This window comes from Betta splendens, chromosome 6, assembly GCF_900634795.4.
Source record: "Betta splendens chromosome 6, fBetSpl5.4, whole genome shotgun sequence".
In the NCBI taxonomy this organism is placed as follows: Eukaryota; Metazoa; Chordata; class Actinopteri; order Anabantiformes; family Osphronemidae; genus Betta; species Betta splendens.
Window position 1 is genome coordinate 6,928,245 of NC_040886.2, and position 14,749 is coordinate 6,942,993.

General features: G+C 42.1%; 3 protein-coding genes across 8 annotated transcripts; 1 reads left to right on the top strand and 2 right to left on the bottom strand.

The window, feature by feature from the left end:
- Nucleotides 1–22: 22 nt before the first annotated feature.
- On the top strand, nucleotides 23–1,495 carry tmem17 (transmembrane protein 17). The gene is made up of 5 exons (XM_029152447.2): nucleotides 23–394; nucleotides 544–647; nucleotides 733–846; nucleotides 924–1,067; nucleotides 1,173–1,495. The coding sequence occupies exons 1-5, from the start codon at nucleotides 280–282 to the stop codon at nucleotides 1,248–1,250; spliced, it is 555 nt and encodes a 184-aa protein (XP_029008280.1). The 5' UTR covers nucleotides 23–279; the 3' UTR covers nucleotides 1,251–1,495.
- On the bottom strand, nucleotides 1,405–7,905 carry agbl2 (AGBL carboxypeptidase 2). 6 transcript variants are annotated; one of them, XM_055509751.1, is made up of 23 exons: nucleotides 7,761–7,905; nucleotides 7,416–7,576; nucleotides 7,185–7,314; nucleotides 6,811–6,984; nucleotides 6,559–6,666; nucleotides 6,192–6,339; nucleotides 5,848–6,103; nucleotides 5,368–5,766; nucleotides 5,007–5,149; nucleotides 4,763–4,922; nucleotides 4,485–4,611; nucleotides 4,305–4,405; nucleotides 4,078–4,181; nucleotides 3,818–3,896; nucleotides 3,537–3,659; nucleotides 3,360–3,440; nucleotides 3,190–3,285; nucleotides 2,855–2,939; nucleotides 2,518–2,679; nucleotides 2,391–2,421; nucleotides 2,091–2,296; nucleotides 1,857–1,995; nucleotides 1,405–1,757 (listed from the first exon to the last, which is right to left on the bottom strand). In XM_055509751.1, exons 2-23 carry the CDS (start codon nucleotides 7,449–7,451, stop codon nucleotides 1,535–1,537), a joined length of 3,111 nt encoding a protein of 1,036 aa, XP_055365726.1. In that variant the 5' UTR covers nucleotides 7,452–7,576; nucleotides 7,761–7,905; the 3' UTR covers nucleotides 1,405–1,534. The 6 variants fall into 6 exon arrangements, with proteins under 6 accessions (XP_055365726.1, XP_055365727.1, XP_055365725.1 ...); XM_055509752.1 differs by having other exon boundaries at nucleotides 2,518–2,667; nucleotides 7,416–7,905; XM_055509750.1 differs by having other exon boundaries at nucleotides 7,416–7,905.
- A 124-nt stretch (nucleotides 7,906–8,029) lies between these two features.
- Nucleotides 8,030–14,723, bottom strand: fnbp4 (formin binding protein 4). The gene is made up of 17 exons (XM_029152435.3): nucleotides 14,519–14,723; nucleotides 14,010–14,081; nucleotides 13,799–13,929; nucleotides 13,289–13,463; nucleotides 12,990–13,137; nucleotides 12,800–12,890; nucleotides 12,363–12,698; nucleotides 12,028–12,217; nucleotides 11,807–11,919; nucleotides 11,601–11,705; nucleotides 11,196–11,329; nucleotides 10,054–10,217; nucleotides 9,602–9,918; nucleotides 9,387–9,504; nucleotides 8,978–9,171; nucleotides 8,663–8,820; nucleotides 8,030–8,559 (listed from the first exon to the last, which is right to left on the bottom strand). The coding sequence occupies exons 1-17, from the start codon at nucleotides 14,640–14,642 to the stop codon at nucleotides 8,469–8,471; spliced, it is 2,661 nt and encodes an 886-aa protein (XP_029008268.1). The 5' UTR covers nucleotides 14,643–14,723; the 3' UTR covers nucleotides 8,030–8,468.
- Between the last annotated feature and the right edge of the window lie 26 nt (nucleotides 14,724–14,749).

The window sequence follows — 14,749 nt, forward strand, 5'->3', positions numbered from 1 at the left end:
TAACCTGTAAAAGACTGTGTCGCGTGCATATATTATATAACATTGGCTAAATACAGATTGTTTGTTAAACAAGTGACAAGAGGAGAAGTGAAAATAACGGAGGGAATGAGACACATTCATTGCGAGATTTGAGAGAAACGCGAGACTTTGTTGGTATCCATGGAAACGTCTGAGGCATTCCGTTGTGTGAAGCGAAGGAGAGGCGGAAGCAGGGAGGAAAAGCTTTTGGCATCGCTTTCGTTCTGGTGATGTTTTGCTCTCCAGAGAGCGTTTTACACGATGGACCTGCCGGAGACGATTAGAAAGCGCTTGGAGGATTTTTCACGGAACGTATTATTTGACCAAAGTCGAACTCAGCCTTTCACAAAAGAGAACGACACGTTTTTGCGACACGGTAAAGTCAGCTAATGCTAGCAATGTGTATTGCAACCAGTGGGTGTTTATTAGGCCACGTGTTCGTCCAGCATTGTTTTTCAAATTAAGAGGATTAAGAGGATTTTCTTTGCTTGTCCGATCAGTTCATGTTCTGTTGTTTTGTTTCAGACAAGCAGGTTCTGTCAAGTCTCCACCTCCAGATGTCTCTGTACTTTAACATGTGGTTCTTCCCCTGGTGGTGGATCAGTGAAATTGTGATGCTTCAACTCAAGGTAACGTCCACAAAGACAGAAAGGGGCCACAGTGGTGAGAAAGTCGTTCATTTTAATGCCATGCTTTGGTTGTTGTCTTCACCAGTATCCTGTCTTACCGGACTACTACAAGTTCATTCTCGTCACCATTCTCATCGTGATGACCCTGATTGAGGCCATTAGGCTTTATCTTGGTTATGCTGGGAACTTACAAGAGAAGGTGATGCACCACTAACATAGTACAAAATACTGAGGAAAGCAGTCATAGTAATAATGTATAGTCTTTGTTTGTGTAAGGTCCCAGAATTGGCTGGATTTTGGCTGCTGAGCATCCTTCTGCAGTTTCCATTAATCCTGTTTTTGCTCTTCAATGAAGCCACTCTCATTCAGCCCCTGGAGAGGGGTGTTCACATCGTTCTTGCCACATTCATACTAACGCAGGTATGCAGGTAGTCTCTGCAGTGCATGTAATTGCAATAACTAAAGTTTTTTGTATGATGATAATCACTGATTAAAGTTTTATGTTTTCATTCCTAAATCCTCCAGGCCCTCTCTGGCTTTGTGGCACTCCGGGACATGGTCAGACACACAGAAAGGCAATTTCATATCCGACAGTTTGACTAAAAGCTGAAACCGTAGTTTGTGTTTCTGTATTGTTTGGATGCACCAGGACCATTCATTATGTCACATCTCCCAGGGTTGGGATTGACAAGAAAAATGTTTTAATGTACCTACATGTACAAAACATTTATGTATAAATGGTACATAGACTAATCTCTGACAGAAAAAGGGAAATTGTATTTATTTTTGTATTTGATTTGCAATTGTCATTTTGCTGTTTCACAGTGAATAAAGTAAATTAAAACACAGTGAGTGTGTATCAATAATTAGGCCTAGATAACAAGTATTTACAGTGGTGCAGACTGTGATGGTCGTACGGCCTGTGCCTGTTGTGGAACCATACTCTGGCTTTCTCCTCCAGGTAGACACAGCTTGGTGTGTTTGGCCTGCAGCCTACGAATAGTGTCACTCTGTGAACACCGAAGTTCCATCTCTGTGAGGCCTGAAGGCTTTGTCAAAGACGGCAAAACACCTTTCAGCCTTCTGTCTTTGTGAGATTCTTTGTACAGTCTAAAAAAATTAAAAGGAGATATGAGCACAAAACTATAATAAAAGATCTTAATAATGAGATTCTGTATTTAAAAGAGACAGAATGTGAATGTGAATTACCTCTGTCCTCTTAAATCTGTGCTCCTCAGCACATTGTCAAATAAACTGCTGCATGAAACAGATTCTCTTAGAAGACTGTCATGGGTCACACATCTCTGGTTCTCTCCAAGTGGTAAACATCTGAACATGGACAACCCCACTAAACAGCAACACAGTCACATAGTAAATAACATAATAAAAGAAAGCTCCAAAATTAATTTTGATTTGATATGACAGTATTAGTGCATATATAACCTTCAAATGAGTTTTCCTGCTCCTCATTCTGTGGACTGGTCATGGGTTTATTAGTGATCAAGGTGGAGGAATTCTCAGGCACACTGCAACATTTTGAAACCTGGAAAGACTTGTCTGTAAAAATATCCTGCTCAGTGAAGGCTGACACCAGTCGCTTTGTTGGAACAATGTCTGGTACCATCCCAGTGAGCTCGAATGAGGGAGACCTGCCACAGACAAAGACAACCGTTAGTGAATCTAGATATACCTCCGTATGTAGTCATCTATTTAAAATTGCATATATTTACAGAAGAGCTTTACCATTGGGGCAATGAAAGGGAAGGTGGCAGCCCTGATAACAGGAGACAAGTTTACATCATTTTTATAGTTGTTTTTGACTGTAAGTATGATTCTATTCCAACTGTAGTCATTTTACATGCTGACAAACCTCTGTAGCCTTTGTTGAACATGTAGTATGGTCGTGGGCAGTGATGCTGTTGCTGGGCGTAATATTTAACATTCGGTGAAGATGGATGGATAGCGCTTAGGTGTAGCATCTGTGAGGGGCCGCTCCAATGTCCCACATCTACCCCATCAACTGTCAAACATACTGTCTTTTCATAATGCATCCATGGTTCATTTCTCTCCAGGAGTCTATACTAAACTCATTCATATTTAATAGTCAAAAGGTAACACGAGTAACTATAACATAATTGGCTTCTAAACTCATAAAGTGATGAGTATAGTATGAGTATGTAGCATAGGAAGTACAAAGTACACATTACCTGTGCGAGATAATGAGGTTAGATGTGAACAGGCTTTTGCCCTGTGATGCAGGTATGGAGTCATCGTGGTGTCTAGACAATCATTCTAAACCCCCAGAAATACCCCAGTAAAAAAAACATCCAGAAATCAAAACAAATAATTCAAAGTAACATTTCTTTTATAACTTTTTGAAATATAACTGATGCTTTCCTTGCTGGGTTTGCATTTGTTAGCCTGGCCTTCTCAACTTCCAATGATTAAGTTCATATAAAATAAATCTGAACTAATATGCAATACTGTGCCAACAGCAGAATAGTTAGTGAGGATAAAATAATCAGTGTCTGAGTGTTTTTACCTTGACAGGCTCACAGCCCTGCCACAGAGTCACTTGACTGACCTCCCCAGCATGAGCGGTGGAAGGAGGTACAGCTTTTTTTATCAGACCATTTACCTTCATGACAAAAAGAAATCTTATGAGGAAAAGCCCCTAAATTATTTCCTATCTTTATGTATTCAGACTCTCACCTGCCATTTTTTCCTGTGTCTTCCAACGGGCTTCTCTGGGAGGCTCTCCTTGACTGAGTTTTCACATGCGAGGCCAGACTCCTGCAAAAAAATCATTGTTATTAAGTATTGTTTAAAGACATTAACATACTATCTAGTCAAAGTTTGAAGTAATTAAATGGGCTAATAAGCTCTTACAATGTTGTTGAGGGTAATTTGGACGTCCTTCTGGTGTGTGTTGTTCTTCACTCTGTCTGGACGCAGCCTGTTCCTCTCTTTGCGACTCCTTAAGCGTTTCTTCTTCTTCTTCAGTGGAGTTTGCTTTGGAAGAGATTGTGAATATGTAATAGACTGGTCCAAGACAAGCTATACATAATTCAAAACTCTTTCACACTGGCACAGTGATCACTACGATTAAATGTATGGTGTATCTTAAAAAGTTAAAACTCGGGTAAAAGAAATCACTGCAGTGTTTATACCTTTGACTGGGAAGTTGCTGACTGATTCAGTAAATGGACCGGGAGTCCATCTGAGTCTGAACTATTTGATCCACTGGTGCTGTGAAAGCAAAATTACAAATCACATTCCAAGAATCAAAACCTAATATATTGTCCTGCAGGAACGTGCCAATTTAATTCTGACATAATTCAAGATGTTCTTAATATTTCATATGCTACCAATATATGATTTCCCCATAAGGACATTTGTAACAGACATGTTTAACAAAAGAATACATCACCTGGTTTCCAAGTCAGAGACAGAGAAATTACAGTCAGTTTTGCCAAGTCTGTCTCTGACTTCTTTTGTTATCAACACTGCCAGCTCCGTCAGACAGTAAGTGATCTAAAAAAAAAAAAACAGGATCAGCAGAGATTTTTCTTATCATTTTGTCAATAAATGTTCAGTTTTTTGCTGCTTATGAGTCTACATATTGACAAAAGTCAAAAACGCTGCATGGTCTCTTACCTTTGTTTGATCCGGGTCACAATAGTCCAGCAGAGTGTCACAAAAGTAAAAGCCCAGGGACTTCAGATCTCGAGTAGTAAAATGTGTTCCTTTCCTGTCACCTAACAGTCAAACCAATGACAGGTCGTCACACAAGGCACACAGAGCATGCACAAACACCCATCTGTAGTCTGCGCTCACCCAGAGTGGATCCTCCAAAGGTTGCCTCCATTGTGTAGCTGTTACTGATGCCAAGTCTCCACATGGCGATTCGGCCTGTTCCCTCCTTGCTCCTCTGTGTCCGGAACTTACAGCTCTTAAAAGAGAACTGAGGAAGACATGGTTGATGTTGAAATGATGGCAAGCAGTGAGTATAGTACTTTGTGTTGTCTAGTACACTAGTGCATAAATTGTTCAAATCAATAAATTAGCAACTGGAGATGTACAGTTAAAAGTCAGGTAAAAACATATAAGTTCACCTTGTTACTAGTGTTCTTGCTCATCATTAGGGGAAAGATTCTCTCCTGAAGCTTCAGTGACGCATCACCTCGGTTGTTACATCCATACATGAAGACATTATTTTTGCGGCTGTGGCCATGAAAGTCGCAGTAAAGGATGACATCTGTCTCAGCCATCAGTCTGGAGAAAAGAACACAACAGGGACTAAGAATATAATTCAGACTATACTGCACTGTGTTACTGAATCGTCATTTAGGCACTTACCTCTCCACCATGCTTCGGGTGTGCCACACACAGGGAAAGGAATCCCTCAGCAATGTCTTGTAATTTCTGTTAAGGTCCCTGCCTGCCAGAGAGCATCGATAATTGCCCACCACCACGCCATCTGGATTTAGCATTGGTACCACCTGTAGCCACAATACAACATACAAATTAGCAAAAAGAAACCATTTCATAGAAATTTACAGCATTGTGTATTTATTACAAAGTAATTACAGCAAAAAACTACAAAACTATCCTAACCACGTCTCCTATGAAGGTTTGAGGGGGTGTTTATCCAAACAGGTCACTTGTGCTATACAGACAAACTATTATGTACTTAAGTAAGAAGTGTTAGATTCCTAACCTTGAAAATAAAAGTATCTCGGAGGAGCTGAGCATCTTCTGAGTCCCCAAGCAAAAAGTCCAGGAACCCTTCCATCATCCAGGAGCCATTGGTTTCCCCAGGGTGCACTCGAGCTGTCACCACCACGGCCTTTTTGGTACAGCCGTCAACCCTGCCAGCACGCTGAGACGTTATTGTCACCATGTAAACAGCGTTCCCGGCGAGACTGTGGCAGAGCACCCGCACTTTACAGTACGATGAAACTACTGGGTTGGATGAAATCCGCATGAGGTATTGCTGCAGGTGTGAGTAAGTGTAGGGGTAGCAGTGGGCCAGGTAGCAAGTGTCTGAGTCATAGGGGAACTCAAGGGTCCAGGTGAGGGCAAACAGGGGGACCGTGTCATCGTTGTCCTTTGCAGACTGTGAAAACACAGCGATAATGTTTTTTGAGAGGAAACATTAAGTATTGTTCTGTATATTGTTGTATATTCCTTTACCTACCTCATTACAGTTACGATAGTGTTTAATATTAGAACCAGTGCGGTACCAGCCAACATCCTTCTCCCTGGCAGCCCTCTCCGAGTACACGAGTGGCCTCATGCCCTGAGAGTACAGGCTGCTGCTCTTCATCAGGTTGGTTATAGTGAAGCGATAAGTCACGCCAGCCTTCATGTTTCTGACTCTGAAGTAGAACCACTGCGTGTGCTTTGTTGTGTACAGGTCTGTACGCAGGGTGAGCTCATAGTCATAGACTCCCCTGAAAAATGGAAGAAATATGAGACGACAGAGAGAAGGTAGATGAACCCAGAGGCACGATTAAGGATCGTCCACGTTCAGAGACTTACACTTGTACTGCCTTCTGCAGGTTCCCACTCTCAAAGCGTGACTCAAAAGTGAGGGTGGAGTCTGTCTGATTCATGTCATAAATGGCACTCTTCAAGGGGCCTCTGCTTCCACCAACACGAGAACAGGTGAAAAAGGGGCGCTTAGTGGCTTAAGGGTATAGAAACAACAGAAAGTGTATATTTGTAAAAACAAGGACTTTAATAAAAGTGTTTTTGCATTGTTGATGGTGGTACTAAGATGAAAAATACATCTGTAAATATTTATAACTCAATGTAGGATGTTCCTATAATTATTGTATGTAACATGTAAGTTTATTACATCAACACAATGATATAATGTAAAAATGTCTTTATTGTGAAATGTTACCATGATCAATACAGTACACCACTTTCCCTCTGTCCTCTCCAACTGGCACTGGTGTCTTCTCATATCCTGTGGGCTGATAGAATGGCTCTGGGTCAGAGGGCTCCCACTCTGCAATACAAATGCAGTGTATTTGAAAATTAACTTAAAAAATGCTGAATTTACACTGTATTTAACTTAATTCTACTCATTGTTTACTTTCAGCTGCTCACCAACACTGACTCGAAGTCTGGCATTTTAAGCACTTTAAATTACCTATGTGATGGATAATGTCGTCGATGACCTCACACTCTGTCGGCCAACGGGCACATGAGATGGATGGGAAGTTAACCAGGTCCTGCGGTGCCCTGAGACTCAACATGGGCTTGTCCCCATCAAAGCCTATGAGGAGCTGCCTGGTCCGCAGTGTCTGGTTTAGGTTTATGGACACTGAGCGGAAACATGGATCCCACTTTAAGTAACAGTGATTTGTGTCTCAAGTGGTGAACTGTGGACATACTCTTAAGATGTATGTGCTTGCTAGACCAAGCAAACTTTGATGCTGCACAGGTTCCTGTTTATTATACAGACATCTTTAACATTTAAAGTATAAAAGTTTGTGTTGGAAAGGAAGTGTGAAAATTGCTTACACTGCCTCCTCTCTGCTGTTTCCACCCCATCCTCCTTTGTTTTAGAGTCACCAATGGCTAATTTGTCCAAATGGTGGGAATCCCTCCAATACCTGATAGCGGAGACGGCTAAGGATGGTGATTTGGCCACCTGATTGGGGAAAAAACAAGTCATTAGTGCTTTATTCTAGTTTTCAAATTCAGAGTCTACACCACTTGCGTTATTACAGAACAATGAATGACAGGACTCACATTTGAGGTGTTGTAGGTGGCGTCTCTCACAGGCATCGCGGACGCCAACAGAAGTCTTTCTTTTCCGTTACGTCGCACCGTAACTAGCTGTTGTAGTGTAGGAGTGACGCTAATCCAACTGCTCACACAGCAGTACCGCTGTTTGGCGCTGCCTTCTTGGTCTGTTGCATTATTCAATAGTTTAAATCCGTGCGCCACATCGATATATAAAGTTACCTGAGCTCACGCAACTAGCGTAAGCAACACGACAGTCGATCCCGCTTTACTCTTTATCAAAATATTTCTTATGAGTAATCTTTATAGCTGTCAGTCACTGTGTTGGTTTGGTTATTAAAAAAACGATACCTTCAATTTCTAAATAGGCCCAAATAACTCCACGCCACTAGCTTCACAATCGAGCAATTCTTTGCTAACTGCGGTTGCCAGGCAACCGCGTACCAACACGGTTGCCTTGGGTGGGGTACGGCGGTCCACACGTCATCGGTATGACGTAGGTGCAGACTAATTGCTAGTATTAGTATCTTACTGTATAGGCTATTTGTTGGACTGTATTGGCACTTGTACCAATATTTATTGAAGCCAGGTTAGTTAGGACTAAAAAAAACAAGGTTAACTTGTGGAAAAACAGTTTAATAACTTTTTACAAAATGTACACGTTCAGTGATGTTCCCTCCCATTCCAAAACGTGGCTTGTCCCATTTTACAATATATGTACACAGCTGTAAAATGCTCAATAAAATACACAACCCCCCCACAAAAAAAATTGTTGTGGTCATCTACATAAAGTCATAGTAAGACGACACTATTCTTAATGAACTAAACACATTTGGCACATTTACAATTGTGACTAAAAAAAAAAAAACTAAAAAAAAACAAGTAGGATCTGCCAAACTCAGCAGTGACTGCTAGTAAAAGGCTCCAAAATTCTCCATCACAATAGTAGAAAACTTCAACATATCAATATATCATTGAATAATACACATGAAAACAAATGACATTATGGTATTGGTTGAAGCGGATTTTAAAAATATTTTTGATGATCGAGGCCAGATGTTATGTGCTGTTCATCATTTTCCGTTTCTTCAGTCGTTCCCGCCAATCTTCAGGAAGTGCCTCAAAATTAGCATTTTTCGACGCTTTTCCTCTGGAGAAGACGCAAATAGTACAAGTTAAGTTCCTGCAGCAGTCAATAGTACACGCCGTGGTATGTACATATATGAACAACTATGCAAATTGAAGAAACATACGTCACAAGCTGTTGTTGTTTCCACTCCTCAATACTCTTCTTGTTAAGTTGCTCCCTGTCCTCATCGCTGGAGCTGCTCTTCTCTTCCTCATCCAGCTCCTTCTGAATACTCTGCCACTTCTTCACCAAGGAAGGCATTTTGGTCTTACTCTTCTTGGTCTACAGATTAAAGATGAAAAATCAAATGACACCAAGAAACTGCTGTTTAATATACTAGAGTCAGGTACAAAGAAGTTTAATGCAGTAACTGATAAATAGATTTCTTTCTTTAATACACTACTCCCTTTTACCCCTATATGTAAAACCCAACACAAACCTTATCCTTTTTTATTTTCTTGGTCTTGTCTATGGGTAGAACTTTGGGTCCAGGTGGTTCAAATGGTGGCTGGGATGGTGGCAGTGGCGGTTGAGGAGGTAGGGCTGGAATAGGTGGGATGGGAGGTTCACAGGGGACCAAAGGAGCAGTAACGGCTGGAACACCCCAATAGGCAGTTGCTGGCATTAAATGACCTGCACACAAGTTTTTTTTTTAAATAATTAGTAAACATCTAAACACTGTATATATTTACTTTATTACAAAGTATTGACTTAAAATAAAACAACTCGTTAAACTGTATAAACACATTTCTGACCAATTAATTTGTTGCTCTGCAAAGGTGTAGTGTTTATAGTTTATAGTTCTAAAAAATACTAGAATCAAATAGATTGTAGCTATATCCTTTTACCTGTGTTGACAACAGGTTGGGTGTAAAGAATGGGACTGCTTCCGATGGTAATGGATTTATTCATCTGGTTTGCTTTACGTTTCTGCCCTTTCACCATGGGACCAGATGACTCTACAATCTGATATAGATAAAAAAATAAATGAATTAGGGAGTACACTCTTCTGTTGATAATATATAAAGAAGACATTAAGCAAGAAAGCTTATTATTGCCATACTTTCATGCTGGCAGTGCCTGGGGGTAAAGGAGGCTTCCCGCTGCCATCTTCCTCAGTTCCAGGGGCTGGAGGCTCCGCATCATTATCATCATCCATTTCCATCTCCACCTCCATTATCTCACTATCGCTGTCAGGAGGCGGAGGTGGTGGTGGTGGTGAGTCTGGGGGGAGTGGTGGTGGAGGGGGGGAGTTGTGGGGGGGAGGGGGGCTGTTAGGAAGGGGAGGCTGGGATGGGGACCAAAATGCACTGGGCTGTGGGGGCTGAAGAGGCTCAGGAGGTTGAGAAGGAGGTGCTGGGGCAGTGGGTTCACAAGACCCTGATAGGATATAACAACATAGTTACTGTGAGACTGTTGAGTAGGCTTTTACCAAATGACAATGCACATGTTCAGTCACAGACAGTTACAGTAAAAAGAAAAGCTTTGTATGGTGCATATGAGCAACAAACCGACCTGTGACACCAGATGCAGATAATGCTTTAGTGTCCCCTTGGCCAGAAGTCTGAGTCGAGGTAACTTGGCTGCCTTTTGGGTCCTCGTCCTTGTCCTCCTCTGTTGGGAAATCCCACTGGGAGGCACCAGTCCGGTCCTTCACATAGAAATACCGCCTGTGCTCTCTAAAAAGTGGGACAACAGAGATAGAGGGCAATCTCAATGTCTGGTCTTGTAACTACTTGAGTGGCATGAGACCCTGGAATATTAGGGCAAGGGAGTGACGTTCATGGTACATTTTGGTGGGAGGGTGTTGAGATGGACAGCAACTTTAGCCATCCATAAAAAGGGCCTGATTAGAGTGTGGTCATTGATGTGGATAGGGAACCCACCTTGCTCTCAAAAACAAATGAATTAAAACAAATCATCTCTAGGTCTGGAAAGCAGCATTTAGCTTCTTACACCATGGTTGTCACATTTGTTCCATTTTGGACAACCACTCCCTCCCAGACATAGGAAGCCAGGGAGAAGGCATTATCATCAATATCACCATCATCAAAAGCCATGGGTCAGAGAACAACAAGCACACAGTCAACTTGTTTTACATCAAGGAAAAAAATAAACAGGAAGACATATAAAATAGAGTTGGTCTGACCTGCTGGATTCCCGTCATCGTTCCATCTTCACCTTTTATTTGATGCGTGACACTTGTTGTTTCCAGGGCATCACTCTGTCTGCATTGCATTCTGGGGTTGTAGTCCTGTAAAGTGCAAAGCTCTCCCACGCAACGAACCTTCCTACTCCCCCTCCCAATCTTCCACTTACTGAACCCATAACCAATGAAAATGCCCGTATAGCGAAGGGCTTAAAGGTCTGGGACAAGGAGTCTCCGCTGTGGCATAGTGGTATATTTAACAGGGAGCAGGCTGGCCCAGAGTGGATGCGCCCTTAACAGTACATGCAAGGCAGAGAGCCAGGAACACTTCATAGAAACCCTGGAGAGTCTGTTTGGAATACGTTTTTTGATCCATTCCAACTTGTTACGCTTCTGACCAAGTCAAGTAACAAAGTCTGTAATCTCGGTACCGAGTTGGGTGCAGTCACACGGTAAGATTTCTGGGGGGCGAGGGATTTTAGAGATGTGAAAGGTAAGGAGCGCGTACCTGTCCCAGTGGCAGGACCAGCCTTTTGGGGTGGCGTTAAGTTCGTAATATTTTATGTGTTCAGCAGCTTCCTGCAGCCTGCGACGAAGATAGACCCCATTCAGAGCACCTTCCCTCCAGTCAGCGATGCGTGTCTGCAGAAAAAAGGGGAATAAAATTAAAGAGAGACAGATAATAAAAAGGCATAGCAGCCACAAGACAGATGAGTAACAAAGTGACAGTAAATTTGCAGAATGACACCTTGAGACGGATTATTATGAGATTTTAAATATTAAGTACTGCCACATGGCTCTGTGCAAAATGATGTGACACAGAATTAAACGTTAAATTTTTCAGAAGTCATACCGTGAACCCAACTGGAAGCTATAGTAACACTGCTTCGTAACTACACTGTAATCCTCTTACCTCAGTTTGTAGCAGAAGCAACTGGAAGTTTGAGATGGCCTTTTTGTTTATCCCCAGGAACTCCATCTTGCTGGTTAATGTGTTAGCCAGTTCTCCAATCTGAAACTACATTGTCCCCCACGTTAAAAAAATGAATAAATAAATAAAAAAGGATGTCACATTAATTATGAAGTTGCTAGGATACAGGATACTATCACTACTGATACCTTGAGTTCAGGTGTTTCAACTTCTTCTTTTACTGGAGGAAGTGTTTTCTCCTCAGAACTTTTGATTTCCTTGTCTTCATCTTCAGCCACACTCTCTGGAATTTTAGAAAGTGCTACGTGACACAAGAGAGGATTTGAGTATGCAGGAGATTTTGGATAATGGCGACAGGTACTTATGTCATCTCATTCACCATCAGATCATAGAAAAGATTTTAACTTACCAGTGTCTGCGTTCTCCTGTAAGTCTGAGCCTCTGCTGTTAGAGTCCGGGCTGGCAGCACAGGGAAAGGCAGTCTTCCATCTTTTCTTCTTAAGTAGACCACGAGGACCAGCAGCATCTTGGCTTGTCTCTGAAGAAGGGCTGGAGCCCCCTGCACTTACATCACCCTCTTCCAGAGCCCGGAGCTCAGCCTAAGAATTCAACAATACATTAACAACAGACACATGTTAACATTTGTTAGTATTATTGAATTAGTACTGCTATATAAAAAAACAATAATTCAAGAAAGTAATCAGATTTGTGTTAGAAAAAAGAAAGTTTTAAAAAAAAAAAGACCTTTTTTCTCTCCAGGGCCAGCTCTAGCTCTACTGTGTCTTCCTCGGTCTCCTCCTCAGCATCTGAGTTTTCCCCTGGTGGCTTCTTGGGGCAAGGATCTTTTGGGGCAGTAGTAATTGTTTCTGAGTCACGCAGAGGTTCAGCAGGGGATTTTGCTGCATCCCCCTCAGAATCCAAACTAGCCTCTGTGTCATCTAAAGATTTCAGCAGTCTTTTTCTCCATTTATCTTCTGCTTCTTTAACTTCAGAAGGGATCAGAGAAGAAAGCAGAGATGCAGCCACTCCATGCCGCTCCTCCTCTTCGCTTGTAAGACCCACAACACTCTCAATCACCTCCTTTTAAATGAAACACAAGTCAGACACATTTAGACTTAGAAGAGCAATTGTTTAACATTGCAGAATCAAGTATCTTTAAAAAAAACAGTATTGAAACCTGCCTTTGGTTTGGTCACTGTAGTTGGCGCTGGAGCAGATGCAGTGCTTTCCTCTGTGTAAAAACCAGCATGTGCTGTACCATTGCCATTGACACTGCAAGTCAAGAAATTGAAACACATCAGCTCATCAAGTAAACTGGCAATTGTACTTTAAATGACCCTCCCTTCATTGACCTCTCTCAGTTACACGTACCTGTTGGCACCCTGTCCCAGGCTTTGCACCTGATCAGCTAGACAGTTTGGCAGTTCCCAGGACACCTCATTGGTCAGAGTATTCCAGTAATAGTAACAGCCAGAACCAGCATCCCATACCTCTTGCCAGTCTCCCATCTCTACACCAACTTCAAAATACATATACATATTTTTTTTCTTAAACAGAATAAAAAAACTGGCAATATTATGCAAAACTGCCAAAGAAGCACACAAAGCAGAAAATTCATTGCAATACATGACACATGACATGCACTGTAATAATACAATACAACCAGTCACCTCCAGCTAAAGAGTACTGAGTATTGTACTCAAACTCTGTGCCTTGCTGAGCCTGTCCATCTTTACGAGCTGACTGCTGAGTGTTAGCCTCAGGTCTGGGTGGGGTGGCTGTAACGGCTGAAGGATGAGGTGCTGCATCCTCTGAACTTGGTTGAGTAGTGATCGCATCAATTTCCTAAAAAGGTAAAGACAAAAAGGAAATCATAAAAACCAACAGCTGGTAACCTCTAACAACTTGTGGTTTTATTTTATTGATCTATTTGATTCCTCTTGGACTGAGACACTCAGTAATTACTGGGCTGTTTGTTTTTCGGGGGGTCTGTACTGACGTAAGCACACTCATGTCTGTATCTGGCAATGTTTGAGCATATTTACATCAATCCCGAAACAAGGGGGACTTTACAGTAGATTTGCTTTACATTTACAAATGTATATATCATAAAGGAGAACATAACCTCAATGAGTGCATTTCTGAATCCAATGACCATAACAGGGGATTGCAATACTCACAGCCATAAAGTTGGCCAACGTACTATCAATGTCAGCAGGCTGGTTGCGTTGAGAATTTGCGGCTGAACGCTGAGAGTCTCCCGCATCTTCTTCATCACTATCCTCATAGGCTCCAAGCAGGGATAAACCCTCTAGAGATGGAAACGAATCAGTGTTGTCAAAACATATACCAACCCCTTATTGCTTACAAGTTCTTAAAAAGTTATTTTACCCGTGGCCTTTACTGTGGGAGCCTTCATCGCTGTGCGTCTCACGATTCTGTGTGCATCACCTTCTTGTTCTTCTGCAAATCAACAATCATAAAATAACCCGTTAGTTGTCTACATGGGCACAATCGTTAGAGTCGTGTATAAAGCCAGTAAATGTTACAGCACTTGTGTTAGGTCACACGTTTTGAACGTAACGTTAAGCCTGGTTTAGGAAGAAAGCACAACTAAAACACTACTACCTAGCTCAATAACCGCTAGCTTAGCATGCTAGCCGCTAGCCCGTTGAAGACTCCTTGATAAAAACAAACTGCTTTATTTCACGAGGCACTACAGCGGTCACGTAGCAGTTATTGTGTTGCAGTATGCGTTACCACTTGGTAATCAATGCTGGAACTAAATAATACGCGATAAGTAGACTGGTTTACTACAAAGGCACAGTCTTCGCAACGTCTTCATCCTCGTGAGCAGTTAGCATCCAGCTAGCCTGCCGCTAAAATGTTAAAAAAATTACCATCAGACCCCGAGGGCGCGTCTTCCCTCTCTCCGCTATTCCCGCCACGCAGTCCAGGGGGTGAAAGCTGTAAAATCGTTCTTCGACCGACTGCTCCTCCTGTGACGCGACTTTTCTTCCCCATCAGAGTGTATCTATCTGAGGGCCTGCTTCCTTTACGGGCGTCGTTGTTGCGGCTATTCTCCTCCTTCGAGCTGACTCGAAAGAAGGCATCTACTTCCGGGTCACGGG

Bases quoted from the DNA above. Each gene is read 5' to 3' on its own strand.
- tmem17 (XM_029152447.2), top strand. From the start codon at position 280: ATGGACCTGCCGGAGACGATTAGAAAGCGCTTGGAGGATTTTTCACGG. The intron at 395-543 runs GTAAAGTCAGCT...GTTTTGTTTCAG, and splicing joins CGACACGTTTTTGCGACACG to ACAAGCAGGTTCTGTCAAGT. The intron at 648-732 runs GTAACGTCCACA...TGTCTTCACCAG, and splicing joins TTGTGATGCTTCAACTCAAG to TATCCTGTCTTACCGGACTA.
- agbl2 (XM_055509751.1), bottom strand. From the start codon at position 7,451: ATGCCTGTGAGAGACGCCACCTACAACACCTCAAAT. The intron at 7,315-7,415 runs GTGAGTCCTGTC...TTCCCCAATCAG, and splicing joins CCACCTACAACACCTCAAAT to GTGGCCAAATCACCATCCTT. The intron at 3,441-3,536 runs GTAAGAGCTTAT...ATTTTTTTGCAG, and splicing joins AAATTACCCTCAACAACATT to GAGTCTGGCCTCGCATGTGA.
- fnbp4 (XM_029152435.3), bottom strand. From the start codon at position 14,642: ATGGGGAAGAAAAGTCGCGTCACAGGAGGAGCAGTCGGTCGAAGAACG. The intron at 14,082-14,518 runs GTAATTTTTTTA...GTTGATTTGCAG, and splicing joins CGCGCCCTCGGGGTCTGATG to AAGAACAAGAAGGTGATGCA. The intron at 11,706-11,806 runs GTATCAGTAGTG...GGGACAATGTAG, and splicing joins TTGAAACACCTGAACTCAAG to TTTCAGATTGGAGAACTGGC.